Raw genomic sequence first — 20,237 nt, 5'->3', positions numbered from 1 at the left:
ATTTCAGCTGCTCCCCCGCCCCACAAAAAACCCTCCCTCCTCTCTCTTTCAAAATTGTGCGGAAGTGGGAAAAGGAGGCAATGTTCTGTTGATCTGTTAAACCGAAGCTCCCTCTGCCTCTCTTATTTCCAGTGGCTGAAACTGTTGTTTCAGTTTGGGTTGGAGCTGGCCTGAAGTTATCCTGACATTTCTGGGAGGACATCCAAAAAAGTGGTTTTGGAGGTGGGGGGGGTAGGAGGAGGAAAAATAGAGGATAGGGAGAGGGAAGATTAGGAAAGGAGAGCAAGGTGAGGAGAAAGTCTTTCCTCAGTATCACATTTGTGCGGGTGTTTGAATTTTGCCTGGAAAATCTATTAGCCTTGATGCTTTGGCTCTCTGGAGAGAGACAAAGGAGCTGCACTCCACGGAGGAGGAGGAGGAGGAGGGCATTGATGGGGAAGTTTGTGGGACTCTAAAAAGAGGGGGAAAGAGCACAGAGCTCCAGCAATAGCAGCAATTCTAACATCAGAGAAATGTGCCTCTCTGTGGCTGCCTCCTGAAAAGAAAAGGAAAAAAAAAAGTCAGAACTGCGGCTAGATGGAGAAAAGCAAAGACCCTTTAGAAAAATCCCTTTCATTGCACCCAGCTTGGTGAAGAAAGTGAAAAGAGAAAGAAAGGGGAAAGCAGGAGGGAAGGGAGCCATCGTGAACTGGACATTGTCTGGAGCCCGTTTTGTGTAGCAGAAAAGCTGCCGAGCTGCCTACAGCAGATCTACATGGCAAAGCCCTCAGTCTAAAAGAAGGCTCCGACAGAATCACTTCTTGAAAGGAGAGTTTCCCGGAAGGGTAAGTTTTGACACTGCTCTGCAACTATTGAGGGACAAGCTGACATTTGTGTATGTATATGTGTATTAAATGTGTAGGCAGATGCATGTGCAGAGGCGGATGTTTGAACAGATCCCAGTTGTCCATTGCTGATTATCTCAGTCGTTTCTCAGCCTATGTTTTCTTGAAATGAAATTTCCACACTGCTGCAGTGTGAACAACATAAAGATAGCGGCAAACCGTCCTAATCTGATACACAAGCTGGCCAATCTCCCTTCTTTGAGAGAGAGAAACTAGAGAATGCTGTTCTCTATATATTCGTGCCTATGTTAAGAGTGGAGTTCCATCTAAAATGGAAAAGGGGGGCAAATTTGGAGGGTGCTGATTCTCAGAAATGTTGAAGGAAGTTCAAAGCATCTAAGAAAGATTAGGAAAATTTCTCAGGAAGGAAAGTGTTTTTGCAATCTATATGAATACCCAGTATGGTCATTAACACTTGTCCCCATCTTCTTTTATTTTTAAAGTCAATCCCACAATGAAGTGGGCACCGGTTGTGAGTTTAACTGTGCTGTGGGCTGCGTGGCTAGTGTGTGGCATGGAAAAGCCATTGAGGCAAGCTGACAGAGGGAGGCATGGAGTTAGGAGAGTGCCTCTGGCCTATAGGGGCAGTAGCAAATCAGCTGCACAGACGAGGAGAGCTGGTGTGTCCCACAGACTTTTAAGCCCTTCTGGGAGGTTTCCTCAACGTCCTCTTGTCAAAAGGGATTCTTTGGAACCAAAAAGGCCACAAGTAGCCCCGCTAGAAGATGACTCCCGTGCCCAGGTGAAGACTGGTGGGACTAAAGTACGGCTGACACAAAGACCTAAGGTGGAAATGGTTAGGGATGAAGGGCCATCCACTGCGTTTCGATCGCGCACAGTGCGTTTCCCATCTGGGTCTAGTTCCCCCAACATTCTGGCTAGCTTTGCTGGGAAAAACAGAGTCTGGATTATCTCTGCTCCTCATGCCTCTGATGGCTATTACCGGCTCATGATGAGCCTTCTGAAGGATGATGTCTATTGTGAACTGGCCGAGAGGCATGTCCAGCAGATTGTCTTGTTCCATGAGGAGGGCGAAGAGGCAGGGACAGTCAGGAAGATAACCACGGAAGGGAAAATCCTGGAACAACCTCTGGATCCTAGCCTCATTTCCAAACTCATGAACTTTCTGAAGCTGGAGAAGGGCAAATTTGGCATGGTGCTGCTAAAGAAGACATTGCAAGTAGAGGAACGATACCCTTATCCAGTTAGGCTGGAGGCCATCTATGAAGTCATTGACCAGAGTCCCATCAGGAAAATTGAGAAAATAAGGCAAAAAGGCTTCATCCAGAAATGCAAAGCTGCTGGGACAGAGGGCCGGGTTGTTGAGGAAGGCAACAATGGTGCTAGTGTCACTAGGGCAACACCAGGTGGTGGACATGTCCAACCAGTATCCAGGAAAGAAGAAACAAGGAAAAGCATTGGGCAGCCAACACGGGCTAAAACTGTGAAGAAGTTTTCGACAACCACACTGTCTCCCCCTCCAACTAGGGCACCGACTCTTCCTCCCACAATTCTCAGGCCAATCACCAGAATGATGACAATAGCAAGCAGGCCTACAACCACCACCACCACCACTGTGCCGACTACACAGAGAACTTGGACCACAAAATCACACACCTTGCTTCCCACAGCTCCTGAGATGACTGACGCTCGGGTGACAGAGAGTTTCTCCTCCCCTGTATGGAAAGAGAATCGCAGAGAAAGGAATCCAGCCCACACACAGAGGCAACAGACCACTACAAGGAGACCCAGCAAAGCCACTCATTATGACACCCATTCAGAGGTCCCAACAACCACCTCGGAGCATCCCACGAGAGCAAGTGCCGGACGATACAGAGACAACCGCACAGACCGGAAGGACTATAACAGTCGAGGTTCCAGTGTCACAGCAGGCCAGCACAAGCCTGCTAAAAGCAAACCACCTAAAAAGAAAGCCCAAGAGAAAATACTGAGCAATGAATACGAGGATAAATACGACTCAGGGCAGCCTGCTGTTCCTCGCTTAGAGGAAAATGTTCCGGCGGGACATATCCCGCCAAAGAAAGGGAAAGATCCAAGGAAACACGACCGCTTAGATAAACCTGAGAAGAAGAAGAAAGAAAGATCAGAGAAGAAAAACGAGAAACAGGCCAAGAAGGACAAAGCTGAAAAGAAAAACAAGCAAGAGAAAGAGCGCAACAAGAAAAACAAGAAAGGAAGCAAAGCGGACAGCGAGGGAGTCCTGAAGTCCAATGCCAAGCCTTTCACGCAAACCCCCAGGAAATCTGTGACAACACTTTTGGATTTATTTGAAGGCAGAAGACGTCTCCTGGTAAGTAGATTATACATGGGCATGCATCACTTAAGGTCAGTTCACAAGTTAGGCTGCAATCCTAAACCCACTTACCTGGGAGTAATCCCCATTGAATTACATAGGACTTACTTCTGATAACAATTGCACTGGAAGTTTCTTACTGAGGCCCTGTGTCTACCTTTATGTGTAGCAGCCAAAGCTGGCAACCATCACACACTTCTGTCTCCTGAAAGCCTTGGGTGCCCATTTTTCTTTATTTAAAACACTTCACTTGCTCTGGTGGCATCTCTTCGTCCCTAACTGCTTTCAGGGGAAAGCAGGTGATACCAGAGTGAGTTGAAAAGAAATTGACAAATTCTGCTGGAAGGTAGGACTCAATGTCAGCCCAGTTTTATGCAACCCTTGGCCTGATTTCAGGATCCCTCTGCAAGCAGTCATTTCAGACCTCTGTCAAGAGTGATCTGTTCCTCCCACACTAGAGAGAGGAAGAGAAAGAAAGACGGTGGCCCCACCCACTGTGGACTTCAACTCCTCCAACAGTCAGCAGATGGCCCCTGCCAGATTAACCCTGCTGGACTGTGGCCCTGAAACACTGTTCAGTGTCACCATCACATGACAGGGAAGCGGAACCCATGGCTCTCCAGATGTTGTTGGACTATCTCATATCTGACCATAGCCCATGATGGATGGGACTAATGATGGAGTTTGGTGACATCTGGAGGGCCACAGTTTCTCCACCCCTGCCTAATGATCTTTAGTCTGTCCTGGGCATATTCCAAAGGCATGAATCCTAATAATGTGATGTATGCCTTATAAGTCTCATAGGGCATATGATGCAACCTTTCTCAATCATGTGCAGAAGCTGCCAGAAACCTATAACTGGGGAGCTGAAGATGGTAGGATCTGTATTTTGCTAGTCCAGGGCTTAAAAGAAATCCAAATAAGGATGTGCTATGTTCAGCATGGTTGCGTTGTCACTGTTTTCATATATATTTGAACTCATAGCTCTTCCAGTTGACATCTGTTCACAGTAATGTTGATAACTTCTGGGTTTCAGAACCAAGCCAACTGTTTTTGGCACTTTTCCTGGGCAGGAACATAATGCATTTGCAAACATATCCCTTACAAAGTTGTTGGTGAGATGCAGAGTTGCCTTTCTCTTAAGTAGAACAGCTTGTGATGAGCTTCTGAACCTTAAAAGCAGCACAACGTGGCTTTGCATCTCCAGAATTTAATAACTTCACATATTATTAGCCGGCTCCTCTCTGAAATCCTTTGACAGAGGACACAAAGCAATATGCTCAGATGTTTTCCTTGGCAGGAGGAATGCAGCTTGAAGGCATAGTGTGACAATTCAGACACCCTTCATAGGCCACATTTTTCATACACAGTAATCTCCATGAAACAAAAAGCATCTACATTACATCTCTTAAGTGTACAACATTTGTTTTGTTTGCCACAAAGTATAATGATTAGGAAACCATGCAATATAATGTGTGGCCCATAGCCTTTGGTAAAGAAAAGTTCCTTAGTTTTGTGTGCGTGCCATATTCCCCTGAATGCTTACTGAGAAGTAAATGCAACTTGGTTGCAATGTGGCTTACTTCCAGGTAAGTGTGTACATGTTTTCAGCTTTACAGCACATACCTGGGGCATGCTGGCTGAGAAGTAAATTCCACTTAGTTCAATAGGATTTACTCCAAGGGCATAGGATTGCAGCCTTAGTGTGTTTTCCTTCTGCATATTAACCTGCTTAGCTGTTTGGTATAAATAACTGCTGGAGTTCTTTCATTTTGAGGGTGAATGCTTCTCCCAGATCTTAATTAATTAATTGGTTTATTAATTGTGATAATGATAATAATAATGATAATAAGAATAATACCTGGGTTGTGCAAGGTCAGCTTTCTCTGTTGCTTGCAAAAAGGAATTAAGCAGCATGTACAAAAAAAAAAGTTTTAAAGCAAAGTTTACGGCAGAGCAATGGCAGGCTATGCCCTGATGAAGCATCATTTCAGGTATGAGGAATACATACAGGAGTGTTTGTGTGCCTTTAATGAGGTGCTAACTTTTATGGAAAGAAATTAGTGGCAGGACAGGGTGAGGTCAGGATGAGATCAGGATGATAGTTAACGGGATAAGCAGAGATATAGAATTGTAGAGTTGGAAGGGACCACGAGGGTCATCTAGTCCAACCACCTGCAATGCAGGAATATTTTGCCCAACGTGGGGCTTGAACCCACAATCCTGATATTAACAATCTCATGCTCAACTGGCAAAGCAGAGCCACTGTTCAGGTGGTCAAAATCAGGTGCATCCACGACTATGATTTCTTAGCATGTGTTGGGTACTGAGGTCTATTCCACCAGTGAAAGCCCTAATTACTGTCCCATACATGGATTTGCCTCTTAATGAAGCATGCGCCCGTGAGTGGATTTAAATTATAAGCCTTGTTTGCAAATGCAGCACCAACCATACATTTATTATTATTATTGATTTACTTTCCAAACTGCTTAGACCACTTAAATATGAAAATATCCAAGCAATGTTTTGGGGGGGGGGTGGCGGGTGGAGAGAGCCTTGTGCCTTAAAGGTGCTTTCAATGTATTGTGAATTTACAGGCAACTTTCTTTCTAGCATTGTTTCAACCAAAGCAATCAATCTTTCTTTTCAAAGTGTAGCAGATTAGAAAATGTAACCTACCGTATTTTTCGCTCTATAACACGCACCAGACCATAGCACGCACATAGTTTTTAGAGGAAGAAAACAAGAAAAAAAATATTCTAAATGAAATAGTGGATATATGATTTTTGTGGTTCATGCTGTGGCCACAGACATGTGATCTGACAGTGAGTTTGGAGTAGCCCAATGCAAAAATCCTGAGGATCCATGTGGGATCCATGCTTTGTAACCATGGAGGAGGGAAGGAAGGGGAACCATGGATCCTCTGCTCACGACTGCAGCAGATCCCCCCGCCATCCGTAGGCATTCGCTCCATAACACGCACAGACATTTCCCCTTACTTTCTAGGAGGAAAAAAGTGAGTGTTATGGTGCAAAAAATACGGTAATCTTCATAGTTTGACCTTCATAGTGAAGTCCTAATACTTAGCAGGTTATGGTGGTTTAGATTTAGGGAAAGTCCTTGATCAAAGCAGAGAAGAGATGCCAACTGACCAGGACATAATGTCTTGGTCTGTTTGCTATGTCTTGGCCTGCTCCTGTGACGTCAACAGCAGCCAGATTGGTAGAAATCTGCAAGATAAACTTTTTAATGGTATGGAGACATTCAAGGTCCTGTTAAAGAAACAGAAGCAAGAGCCAACTCTGAAATCTAGACTTATCACTGGCTTTGACTTTCTGACTTCCACCTACTGTTTGTGTCTGTGGTTTTGCTTCAGGCCCATCTGTTTTGGCTCAGTTACATTGCTTTTGTTTGCTACTCTGCGGTGTGGAAGGGCAGTCTGAAAACTTGAGTTCATCCCCACAGAGGATGCAGCCAGTCTGCATGTATAACATATACTAAAATTAACCCCCTGCATGAACAGGCCTCCCCACATTTTTTAAAAAGAGTGAAATATACCAGTATTTGCTTACAAAACAGCTGCTCAATGTGAGCAGGGGAAATTGGGATTAGTATGGAGCAGGAAGCAACAAAAGTGGTAGGTATAAGCAACAAATAATCTCCTGCTATCACTTTTGAGGTAGGAACTGGAGAGAAATACAATTTTGTTTGTGTTGTAATGAGAAGCTACCCAACTTGCACCAAGGAAAGGTGGCGCTGCAGACCTGATCTCCCAGCACCACTTATCAAGATGGTATAGGGTACTGTAGGGCAGTAGCAAGTTTGGGGTGGTGTGGGTGCACCAGCAGAAACAATGTGGTGCTGCTACCAGATTGCATGTGCACCACCCAGACCTCACTGCTACTCTGCATCCACACTGTCTCGGTAGGCAGCGGCAAAATGGCACCAGGAAGCTAAGTCCATGGCGGGACAGCCCCCACACTTCCTGACTGCTCCTGCCTGGAGGGGAGATAGGATATAAATGTAAATAATTGTTGGGTTGGATCAGACTTAGTCATAGATGTATTGAAATCAATGGGACTTAAGATCACCATGGCTAATTTAAGCCCCACTGATTTTAATGGATCTGTACTTCAGTATGACTAAGTCTGGATCTGACCCATTATATTGGATTTCTTGCTAAGGGCTGTGTGTGTATGAAGCAGTGGCAGTTCTGGGGCTTGAATTTGGCGACTTCAAGGCTTGAGGCAGAAGCTTCCACTTCATACCTCTAGGAGTTCAAGGAAACTATGAAAGTTCAGGAATTTTAAGGCAGTGTCACAAAATGGCCTCTGGCCTTTGTTGGCTGTTATCAAGGTAATCCTTGACTTCATCAGTCTTTAGCTGCCCAAACCCTGTTCATTTTGCTTCTTCTGTTCCTGTCCATTCAAGTCCATTTCCATGTTCTGTGCTATTGGCTGCCTTCTGGATACTGACCTTTGCCTGACCATGGTGCAATTGCTTAGAGAGCCTTTAGGAATGATAATTAAATAGACCCCTCAGGCATTACTCAGATCCTGGCCTGCGACTCCTCATGCCTGACTGCGTTCCCAATCAACAGCCAAGTTTCTGGCAGTGCACTACAATCTGATCCAGTCCTATGTAAATAAAAGGCAAACACCTTTGGTTTGCTGCCGGGTGAGAAATTAAAACCAGCCAACACTTTTATCTAAAGTTCCAGTTGCAAAAGGTTGATAGCGTATTACCATATCGAACTGGCTTAGCACAAGCACACAAGCGAGGGTGTTCCCAGTGAGGAGACTGTGGGGTTACTCAAAGGTTAAGCAGTGGCTATTTCCCCCTGGAATTTCTGGCCTGCAGTAAGTTGCCACATAATGCAAAAAGCTAATTTTCTTTCTTTATAAAAAAATGTTTACAGTACATACCACTACAACATAAAGCTATATCACAGCGGTTTACAACATAAAACCAAACAATATAACCAGAAAAAGTTAAAAATAATTTAAAAGCAAAACAAATTAAAAACAATCAACATTAGATCGTTGTGTGGGGGTGTACTCTGAATTGCCTGCATACCCAGTGGTACAGGAAGTTTTCAGCAGGCCTTTAAAAGTTGGCACAGAAGGTGCCTGCTGAATCTCTATGGGCAGGGAGTTCTACAGGACTGGGCTAATGACACAAGGCTCGGTTTCTTGTTGTCAAACGAGCCTCACCAACACAGGAAAGGAGCAAAGATGCTCCTGCAGATGATCTCAGTGACTGAGCTGGGATAGAAGTGTTCAGGTGATCTCTGCGGTATCCTGAACCCAAGTTGTTCAGGGCTTTGTAAATCAATACACCAACCCTGAATGTGACTTGGTAGCAGGCAGGCGATTGTGACATATGTTGTCAGTGTTTACCTCAGTTAATAGTTTTCTGAAAGACCTTCCCCCCCTCCCCGCGGCTTCCACTGTGTACTTAAACAGTCACGTATAACACACCCTATTCTTATTTGCAACACGCTTAAGGCATTGTTTAATTGTTTTACATAGGAAAACTGGGGGCTGGGGTAGGCATTGCATTTGCTAGGTGATCAGCATAGAGAATTTTGTCATCCCTTTTGGAAGCCATCACTGACATGCGGCAGGGGCAGAAAAACTCCCTCTGGCTTGGAGCCAAATATTCTACTGTGCAGAGGGTGGAGGGCACTCCCCCCCCCCGAAAACTGGCCTTGAGTGGTCAGGGGACACTCTAGAGCAGTGGTTTTCAACCCCGGGGTGCCTTGAATGATGGTCAGGGGTGCCACAGGCAACACTGGCCTCTGCCCCTCTTTCCTTCTCTCCCTCCTCTGATGCCCTCTCGCATCTTCCTCCCAAAGGCTTGCACAGCTGTTCGTTGCGGCAGCCCTGGCTACAAGCTCCTCAGGTGAATAGTGCCTCTGGGGCTGGCCAGGGGGTGTTTCCCAGGCCCCTGTGGGGCAGTGTAAGGAGGCCCCTCTCTTTGGGGCGGGGGGGCAGCTCGGAGACCAATGGAAGCAGCTGTGGCTGCCCAGAGGACTCTCAAGGAGAGGGGAGAGGAGGCCGAGGGAACACTCCCCAAGAGAGGGTGTTCGAAAAGGGGTGAGGGGCTGCCAGCTCTGCAGGCAAGGGGTGACATAACTGGGTTCCTGAGCGCATGGGGGTGCCGCAGAAAGAATGTAGTTGGTCAAGGGAGCCGTGGGCCCAAAAAGGTTGAAAACCTCTGCTCTAGAGTGTTTTGGGGGGACTTTTTTGCTGGGGAGGGTATGGCCACACACATGCATAAGTGCAGCTTTGGATAAAAGCATATGTAATTAGCTCTGACTCATATGGTGAGCTGAGAGTTGCATTAAACATTCTAGATGGGAGGATAGAAGCAGATTCCTCTGGAAAATATATTATGTAGGCCAGGCCTCAGGGCTGCATCCAGTGCTAGTCCTACTCAAGAGGAGGCCCATTGAAATTAAGGACCAACTTAGGCTCATTATTTGGTCTACTCTGAGTAGGGCTAGCATTATATACAGCCCGTTGTCTACGAGTTGTTGTGAAAACCCTGGGAGTATTATCTATGTATGACTTCCGATATTAACACGGTTCAAAAACCAACAATCTAAACCTTCTGTTCTCTGTCATCTTCCTAGCTGATCACAACTCCCAAGCTTGACAGCACCATGTATGTGCAACAGAGAGATGAGTATCTGGAGAGCTTTTGCAAAATGGCAACTAGAAAAATCTCAGTGATCACCATCTCTGGCACCGTGAACAACAGCCGCATGAAGATCGACCACTTCCAGCTAGGTTGAAAATTCTTTCCTTTCATTTCTTTCTGGGCGATAGACGCATGAAACTAGTGTGTTTGCTTGTTTTTTAAAAAAATAAAAAACCCTGAGAGTCCCTTTGTGGTAATATGGTTCTTCCCTCTCCCACCCTTTGTATTTGCATAGCTGGCATTTCCCCCGTTTGTTTTTCCATGGCAAAATGTTCAAATAATTGGAGCATCACTGCGCTGGTCTATCAAGTCAATGAAACAGCAGAAAACAGAGAATTGTGACCTGGCCATGCCATAAGCCAGGAAGTCATTTGGTTCAAGACTAGGAACATCTCCTGTCTCCAGAACTTTGTATACCAGCCCTTTCAAGTGTTTATTTATTCCTAGAGCGGCTACTGGGCTGTCCACATGGCCCCCTCCACCTCTGACCTTGTCATGAATGGAAAGTTCTGAAGATGCATTCAACTAAACATGGCATTTGGCTTTCCTGTGACCAAGAGCCCTCGGTGATGTAGGTTCCCAGTTACAGGGAGGACTGTAAGCCCATTCAGAAGAATGTGCTTACAATCCCCTTCAGACCTTCCCACTCTCAGTTGAGGAAGGGGGTGGCATGTGTGACCTATGGACAGAATAAAGATGAACACCTAAATAGGGTTTTTTATTCTGCTCATATGCTCAGTGTCCAGCTTATTTTGCAGGTCTTTGGTTATAGGCTCATATTATCTAACACACACAAACCTGACTGGCTAGTGTTAAAAAAAGAAGTAATTGACCTTTGTCCTTGTGTTCACACTTGTCATTCAGTGAACTTTACATTCTTGCTGTGAAACAATGACAATTTTATAAAGTTTTATAAGACATGTTTGATTGGTTTTGTATGAAACCAATACAACAATAAAATTCACATCGAGGCAAAGTTCATTTGTCATGAGTCCTTGGAAAGTTTGATAGTTTAATTGCAGTATAACCTCATTTATCTGAATAGTTTAGATGGTAACCTAAAGATTCACGTGCTCTTAAGTGTTCCTGTTTACATAGGAGTGCATGAAATAGTGCAGAAATTGATATTTAGCTGTAAAAGCAGATTTGGGCTACCATTGAATGCTTTTGAAATTGCATCCATGTAGGTTGTTACAGATGCAGCCTTTCTTCATAATCATAATGTTTCAAAATATACTGATTTCCTAATATTTCCAAGTATTGGATTTGGGCTGCTCCTTGGGTGTTCCTCTTTGCAGGGGAGAATTACACCACAGGAGTTCTTTTTTCAGGCCGTGAGGGTCTGAGAAAGAATGAATGATGAGGACGCTTTATACAGATAAAAAAGTTTTTTGATATCTTATTCATGGGCAAGAGCTGCACTGCTGTGTAAACATAAACAAACAAACATACTTGGCCTCAATTAGTTTAAAGTGTCGAAACACCAACTTTGAATAGGGAACAGCGGGAGTTTAAAATAGATCCTGGAATTTAGCACCCCCATCCCATGAAATCTCTCACCAGTTCTCTCTCTCCCCCCCCCCCCATGACATTTCTGGTTGGCTTACTCTATTTGGTTTCATCTTGTGGTATTAACTTGCATATTGTACAGAAGCCTTATAAAAGTGATTTGTGTAGTCTTGCCTTCATGGACTTACGCACCCTAAAGAAACCAAAACCTTAAGGAAGTAAACACATTATACACCCTTGATTGATGTAAGTTTTGTACTGACAAACAGCACAATTCTATACAAATCAATGCAGAAATAAGATCCACTGAGTTCAGTGACACCTAACCCCAGGACAATGGGTACAGGGCTGCAACCTAAGTATCTAACATTATGTCTCTGGGTTGATGGTGTCAAGGTTCTCACTGGTCTCCCTTCTATTATTTGGGCTGGTTTGCATTAGCAGCTTCATATATGAATGGTGCTCAAAATCCTTGTTTAGGAAGAAGTAATGTTTTTAAAAACTTCACTCACTTCCCCCTTGAAAAGACTAAATCAGTATGATTTGGTGGGTACGTCTGAACAGAAGGTGAACGGAAGAACTTTTCCCCCTCTCCCTTGCTGTTCAAAAGTGATTTAGGCTTGTTTGGTACTAATCTCCATGTTGTTTTCCTTTAAAGACAATGAGAAGCCCATGAAAGCGATAGAGGATGAAGACCTCGTGGACCAGCGTCTCATCAATGAGCTGAGGAGAGAATATGGAATGACATACAATGACTTCTTCATGGTGCTAACTGACACTGATATGAGGGCCAAGGTAGGGAGAAGTATTTTAGCCTGGGGCAGGAGAGATGCATGAGTGAGGACAGAGTGGAGCAAAAAACTGTGCTAGTACCTGAAGAAGCAAAAGAAGTTGCAGATGGTAGGAATCATGGAACCCAAATCCAGATGATAGGAACCAGGGATTTTGGTGGGGAAATGCTCACTTGTATGCTTACAGGTCGTGGTATTAGGAATGGAGGAATAATTTGATTTTGCTTGCATTTTAATGAGAAATTATCTAATTCACACTTATTGAACCAATGTAAAAGCCTTCTCCTTCAAAATCTGCGCTTCTCCGAATATTGTAATGCAGTTCCTCAACCAAAACATGTTTATAAAAGAGCATATATTTGGAGAAAGTCTGCACAAAAATGCATAAATTAGGGGAAATAACATAAAATAGTGCATTATATTATCATGAAATGCTTGCAAAAATGCAGTCAAAACTGGATGTGTGTGTGTGTGTGTGTGTGTGTGTGTGTATACACTAAAACTAAAATGCTGAGGAATTTCATGAAGATTTTCTAAAATGCAAGTTGCTACAGAAATGTGGAGAATTGAATTAAAGATTGGATGAACGAGAAACCAAAGCTGACAGATTCATCCATTCCTTCATGGCATTCCGCTCCTACCACAGAATGATCCTGCAAAGTGTCAGAAGGCACTCACTATGAAAATCTTCAGTAGCATGAACATTACTTTATTTGCATGTGATATTTAATTTACTGGTATACTCGACCTTTATTTCATCATGCAACTCAAAATGGCAGACACAGAATTTCCCGACCAGAACCAGACCTGCTTCGCTCACGTGCTTTCAACCATGTCTGAGACCCATCAGTATTAATCAGTCAGGAAGAATGAAGCTGACAGTATAATGACATTGGCCATTAACTTTCAGTGGGAAAGCAGATGCTAAGAGATTTGTTTGCAATCAAACCGTTTCTCAATGTTTCCTTTCACAGCAATACTATGAAGTGCCCATAGCAATGAAGTCTGTTTTTGATTTGATTGACACCTTCCAATCACGTCTCAAAGATATGGAAAAGCAGAAACGTGACGGCATTACCTGCAAAGATGACAAGAAACAGTCCCTGGAAAACTTTTTGTCCAGGTATTTCCTAAAGCCCACCTGTGGCTATGCCAGAACTCTTTAATAATGCAAATTGGTTTAATATTAAGCACTTGTTGAACATGTATTTTCCATTAACTGATTACTCTGGTCAAAAACTCGCGATCATCTTCGTAGTAGTTAGTTCCAAAACAGAGAGGTGGTTGAGTTCAGACCTTTTTATTGTTTCCAACGAATATCCACTGAAATTAATAGACCTAAGTCATGTTCATTCACTTCAGTAAGTTTATTCATAGTAAGACTAGCATTGGATACAACCCTACGTTTCTGCCAATGGGGAAACCGCACAAATTTGTTTGCAATTAAATATCTAGTAATTAAAGTTAGATACCTAATAATTAAAATTGAGCACAGAGTGAGGGAAGTACATTTAGAAATAACCACTTATAAGAACATTTATAAATGGAAATATCTCCAAACATCATGTTTATTATCCTCACCCCCACCTCTACAAAATGGGCATTCACTGATTGTAATGGAGAGAGAGACCTCTCATTTTCTATGAGCGTTGGCAGTACTAATTTGTTTTCTATAATTACCTCTCCCCCGAATGAAACAGCAGGCAGCAGCATAATTTCTCAGCCATTGCTTCCCTGGGAAAAGCATTCAAAATAATGATGTTGATTGTTCTTAATTTGCATGTCAAGCCCCAGCAAAGTGAACAACCGGTGGTGCCGCGGGTGGGGGTGGGGGTGGGGGAGAAAACCCTCCAGATTCAGAGAGGCAGGCTCCTAATTTGTCTCAAGTTAGAGAACTCAGTCTCAGACTCCAGTTCTAAACACACATGCTTGGGAGCACGTACCATTGATTTCAGTGGGATTTACTACTAAGTAACCATGCATAGGACTACGTGGTAACAACTAATAAAATGGCTAAGGGATTGTCAGGTTTAATGAATTTGGGGAGGAAGGAGAGGAAGCACACATACTGTTAAAGAAGGGAAAGGGAAAGTTCAGGAAGATAGGTATAAACAGGAGAGCAGAGGTTCCATCTGTAAGACAACATCTGCAGCTGTTTAAGATACCATTTCCTGCTTTGAAACGGCACATGTTACTCTGTACATTTCTCTCTCTATAGTTAGCTTTGGCTCTTCTGTTTTTTAATGTACAAAATAACCCACACTCATTCACTTTCCTGAATAAAGCAATGGAAGGTGATCTTCAAAGGAGAGGTGTGGGGAAGCTCAAATGGAAAAAGTATTTCATTTACATTAGTTCTGCCTGCCTAGGGGGAAAAAAACTTGAAATTTTGACAGCACAACAGAATAACCTGAAACCTAAAATGGCATTTCAAAGACATTTGAGCACAATTGCTTCCTCATGTTTGCAGTCTGTTTGAGCCACACAACTTAAATCTGATTCCCGCTAGAACCAACAGGACTAAATTCAGTTTGAAATAATCTTTGTGAATAGATTTTCTCCACCTATTCTCATTCCAGATTCCGATGGAGGAGAAGGTTGCTAGTGATATCTGCTGCCAACGACGAAGACTGGGCATATTCACAGCAGCTTTCAGCCCTTACAGGGCAAGCCTGCAATTTTGGTAAGTCTCCATATGCTTGCTTTCAAGCTATTAACTACTCTTGGTTTTGTTTGTTTTTGAAGTCCTTTGCACCCGCGTGAGGACCTTCAAGCACATGGGCCAGATTTAGCTTATTAACTACTCATAACCCTATACATTTGGCTAGTACCATTTGCTACAGCAATCCTGTTCTTTTCATGGGATGTATAGTATGAGGGAGGTGCATCTAAGAGCAATTTTACCCATGGCAACCTGGATGTGACGGCTGCCAAAAATTGCTTGTGTGCACTCTGTGCAAGGTTTGGAACATGTACCAGTCTGATCATTTGAAGAGCTTTGCATGCCAGCAAAAATGTCTAGTGCTGGCATGGAGAGATTGTCTATGTGATCAAGTAGAAGAGGTTGGCAGCTTCCACATGCATAGTGCATGAGAACTGGGCATACAATCGCAGACCTAATTCATTGGCATTCAGCATTTCATTGCCTATAAGAGCCTTTGCCAACATGGTGTCCTCCAGATGTTTTGGGGCTGATGGTGGTTGTAGTCTAAAGCAGACATCAGGCTAGCCTCCAACATCTGTTTCGCCAAGACATAGCAGGGAATGAGCCTCCTCAAATCCTTGTGGACTGCTTGAATCAAGTGATTCTTTAGTACCTTCTTTGATCGCAGTAAAATAACAGTTTTTAAGTTTAGAATCTGTGCTCAAATTATTGGGAGTGGGGAAGGTAGGAGGAAATCTATAACCTCCCCGCAATTTTAGCCTGATCATGGTTCCTCTGTAGCCTTCTAAAATCATTAGCAAAGAGCATCTTCCATCTGTAGATTTGGGCAAATCTATGCAATGTTCCTAAAGAAACTGCATACCAGCCTCCTGTATTTTGAGCTTATAGAATTGCGGGTGGGTGTACATCTGAGAATTTTGCAGTACATTAATATTTGCCTTTCACTTAGTAGAAAAAGCTGGCATCAGTCTTTGACACCCTTCTTGTTTTAACAGGTCTGCGTCACATAACTGTCCTCAAGCTGTTAGGTGTGGGAGAAGATATTGGTGGAATGCTGGAATTGTATCCAATCAATGGTGAGAAATTATTTTGAGTTTGTAAGACAGCTCTGTGTGTGCCTATCATTCTGAGCTATACACCTGTATGATGTATCACAATTGTTATGATTATTTAAAAAATTAGAATGCATATTAGTGTAAGTTTATTTTCAGAAGTTGTTCTCAAATGGGTCTTGAGTTGTGGCTGCAAGAAAGGTCATAGAACGTGAATGAGAGTCACACATGAAGCTACAGCACAGTCCTATCTTGCGCAAATCCTGGAACATGCTGTATACCAGTAACAACACTTGAGAAATTGTTTTAAGGAACTTCCCATGGCCCTAGTTTGTTTTAGTGGGCAAACAGACGTATGAAAAGCAGGCCCCTACAGTGCTTGTTTAAACTTAATTTATTATGTTCTGTATTTATCCAACATTATTATTAAGTTGCCTTGTGAGTTTCCTGAAGCCAGGAGGACAAAAAACAAACAGCCTTCCTCAGCTGTAGTCTTCTTCAGGCATTATGCCCAAACAGGAAATAGGGCACACTGTGCATACTGACCTTGCTGCCAAAGTCCCTATCCCACTTGCTTGGTCCCTGACCTTCCTATGTTGAGCCAGGAAGAACTGAAGAGGACTTCTGGCTGCATTCGGTTTAACATGAGTAGAAGACTCAATGTGATTAGGAGCTAGTGTGGTCAAAGCATGCATAGGGATGGTGAGGCAAGGCCCCCATGACTTCTGCGTAGGTTGATATTTCCTCTTCAAACATAACACCTCAAAACCTCTGGAGAAGTGTGTGTGCGCGCGCGCGCGCACACACACACACACACACACACACACACACAGACACTGTATATTTAAAGTTACCAGCTAGATTAACAATATGTAACAACTGAAAAAACGGGCAAGATACAAAATTGCCGTACAGTGGTACCTCAGGTTACATATGCTTCAGGTTACATACGCTTCAGGTTACAGACTCTGCTAACCCAGAAATAGTGCTTCAGGTTAAGAATTTTGCTTCAGGATGAGAACAGAAATCGTGCTCCGACAGCGCGGCGGCAACAGGAGGCCCCATTAGCTAAAGTGGTGCTTCAGGTTAAGAACAGTTTCAGGTTAAGTACGGACCTCCGGAATGAATTAAGTACTTAACCTGAGGTACCACTGTACTTCCCCAAGTCTTTCATGCTATAATTCAATATAAGGAGAAAATAATTCAGGGCAGTACATCTAGTGAAAGGGGTGGGGGGCAGGAATGAGATACCACAAGCCGACACAATTCTCTTCCAGTTGGAAAAACTCAGTTACATAAACACGAGTAATTCAACTGAACTAGAAGAGCTCAATGGCACTCCCTTTTAAACCAAAAACACACGTTCCCCTTATTAACCTGCATCCCACAGATATCCAAGAATAGAAATGGAGCCCCGTTTGCTTCCAAAGAACACTGGAAAGCCAAAGAATTTGAGCACTGAGGGAACGAGATCCTAGTGGATACACTTTCAGTCCACAGTGAGGTTAATGTGTCACAGAAACCTGACTATTTTCCAAAAAAAGGCATCTTGCTTTTTATTGCTATGGGCAGGAAATGATGTTCACTTGGCTGCCCAGAGTCCTCTCAACCACCATCACGCCTCCAGCCTGTTCTACTTCAGCTGCATATATAGTACGCTTGAATACATATTTTGCTTTTAAGAATGACTTGTCTGTGTGTCATAAGATGCTGACGCAATTCCCAATCTCTGTCTCCTCCTAGGGAGCTCCAGCGTGGACAGGGAAGAGCTCCCTGCTCATTTGGTGAAAGATATCCGCAATTATTTCCAGATCAGCCCCGAATATTTCTCTATGCTTCTGGTTGGAAAAGATGGGAACGTCAAATCCTGGTACCCTTCCCCAATGTGGTCCATGGTGATTGTGTACGATTTGATTGACTCTATGCAACTTCGGCGGCAGGAGATGGCCATCCAGCAGTCTCTTGGCATGCGGTGCCCAGAAGACGAATACGCCGGGTATGGATACCATGGTTATCACCAAGGGTACCAGGAAGGCTACCAAGATGATTACCGCCATCATGAAAGTTACCACCATGGATACCCCTATTGAAATTAGGAACTTAACCTTTCTCTGCACCCTGCTTTCATCTTAGTAGCCATTCAGACCACAAGCAGCCAGATGTGGGAAGCATTTGATGGTCACCTGACCATGCTTCTTTTCTTCCCTCGTTCAGTCAAGGGACTACTAAAGTATCGGACTTTGGCCTTCTCTATAACACGCATGATGTGAAATAGGTCAAGCCAGTATCATTGGTGCCTTATGGAATAAAGACTCCTTTATATTCTGGAGCCCTTCTAATCTGAAGGTATATCTTGGTGCTATGTATGTATAGAAACCCCCACCCCCCACAAACCCTGACTCCAGTGATGGGCATTGTACTGTAGGCAGAATATAAACTGTAAAATAAGACACTAACACTCCTATAGCTTCCTGTTTCCCCATGCCGAGGGAGGAAATATTTATTAGAAAATGTTGTGAATTTTTGCTGAAGTGGAGGAATGGTGGGTCATATTACAAAATTTGCCGCTCAAAAGAAATCCTTTTAGAAAAACTAATGTTAAAGGGTTGGTTTTTTAATTAAAAAAAATGTTTGGGGTAGAATGATTTATTTTATAACATGCCAGCTCTGTAGTATAATGGTTTCACCTGTTATGGAAAACTTGAGATTGTTAAAGGTTTGAAATAATACAGTGAGAGATGATTTTGTGCCAACCATGTTGCTGCTTTAGCTGTGCCTCTTTATCTTGTTAAGAGTTTTTCTCCCTTTGAAGGCAGGAAGACATTCAGCTCAGCGAAGGTCCTGCCTGTGGGACAGCAGAGGTAGAATAACAGCACTTTCCAAGGAGGAAGACATCTTCTCACTATCCTAAGTTATCCTCCTGTCTTGGCAAGGAAAGCTGAGTCATTCTCAGAGAGTTCTTTAAGGAAACTGAGACATGCATCCTAGAAACCTAAGCAAAAAAAACCAGAAATCAGCAGTAGATTAGCAGATTAACAAAAGGGCTCAAAGACTCATCTCAACTCTAGGACAAGTCCTGCTGATTTCACACACCCCCCCCCCCCCGGGAACAGCATTCCTATAAATTGGCACCTTGAAGGAATTTATGCCAGGGGCTATTGTTTCAACGTGCCACATATTTCAATCGTGAGCCCTCTCAGTAGACCAAGTGTTGCCAATCTGGTGCCCGAAGGTGCCATGGTACCTATGAAGGCTTCTAGTGGCACACCTGGGCAGGTGTCCCAGACTCTGAGCTGCTTTACTACTACTACGGTCTCCAGCCTTCCTAGAAAGAAAGTTATGAGACAACATGTGCAAGTAACTTCTAAGTGATTTCTGCAGTGGTGTGGCTACATTGTATATTTTTAATGGTACTGAGGAATGCCATGGAATTGTTGAGTCATCTCACAGATAAGCAAACAAGCCATGAATTCATAGAATTGTAGGGTTGGAAGGCTCCCCAATCCAATACAACCCCCTGCAATGCAGGATTTGTTTCTCCAAAGCTTGGTTTCTTTTCCATCTGCTCTTGACTCATGCCTCTGTAGTTTGACAAGCATCTTGTGGTGGGGTTGCCATGGCTAAACAAAGGTGTTGGGTTTGAACATAACATCAAATCCTGGCTACTTTTTAAAAATTAAAAATAAGCCATGGTTCATAAAGCAACAACATACCAATGGCTTCACATTCGCCCGTCAATCTGTTGTGCTGGGATTAGGTGTTCAAAAAATCCACACTTTTGTTAAACAAATAATGGCTTACCATTATGTGCAAACCAGGCCAATATCAATTATAAATTACTACAGAGGAATGCAAAACACAGCAGAAAAGTGAGGGTTTCCCTTGGTATTCATGCACAGTGCACAAGTGGAGACAGAGACCTGTATTAAGTATAGCAGTAAGATTATTGTTCTTTAAGTGCAAGGATGTCTGCTTGAAACAATGTCCCCAATCCTCCTCCCATCCGCCCAGTGCTATTTCTGGAGATTCTCACAACCCTTTGCAACAGATTTGGGAGGGAGATTGAGGGGAAAGTGAAAATTGTACTGGCTTCTGCTAGCACAATGAGTTAGTTAGTTAGTTGAATACAGCCCAAAATATGTGGTTTGAAAGTCTAACTAACTACTCCTGTTTAATGTCAATCTTCAGGCTGTGTTAGGCAAATTTATAAGTGCAGACCTTTTATGGGAGGAAATTCTCTGGGAATGTTTAAGTAAAAATCTCTCTGCCTTTTGCTTCTTTAACTGAAATGTAATCTGAAGCTAATGGCCTCACAAA

The 20,237-nt window shown here is 43.4% G+C and overlaps 1 protein-coding gene across 1 annotated transcript; it reads left to right on the top strand.

Moving 5' to 3' along the window:
- The first annotated feature begins 65 nt into the window (after nt 1–65).
- On the top strand, nt 66–18,676 carry CCDC80 (coiled-coil domain containing 80). Its single transcript, XM_083500858.1, has 8 exons — nt 66–824; nt 1,328–3,195; nt 9,836–9,992; nt 12,071–12,207; nt 13,178–13,326; nt 14,783–14,886; nt 15,864–15,944; nt 17,664–18,676. The coding sequence occupies exons 2-8, from the start codon at nt 1,339–1,341 to the stop codon at nt 18,008–18,010; spliced, it is 2,832 nt and encodes a 943-aa protein (XP_083356984.1). The 5' UTR covers nt 66–824; nt 1,328–1,338; the 3' UTR covers nt 18,011–18,676.
- Nucleotides 18,677–20,237: the final 1,561 nt, after the last annotated feature.

Source organism: Podarcis liolepis (genome assembly GCF_965112155.1).
Source record: "Podarcis liolepis genome assembly, chromosome: 4".
NCBI lineage: Eukaryota > Metazoa > Chordata > Lepidosauria > Squamata > Lacertidae > Podarcis > Podarcis liolepis.
Note: the sequence above shows the minus strand (reverse complement) of the source record. Positions and strands in the feature narration are given on the sequence as shown.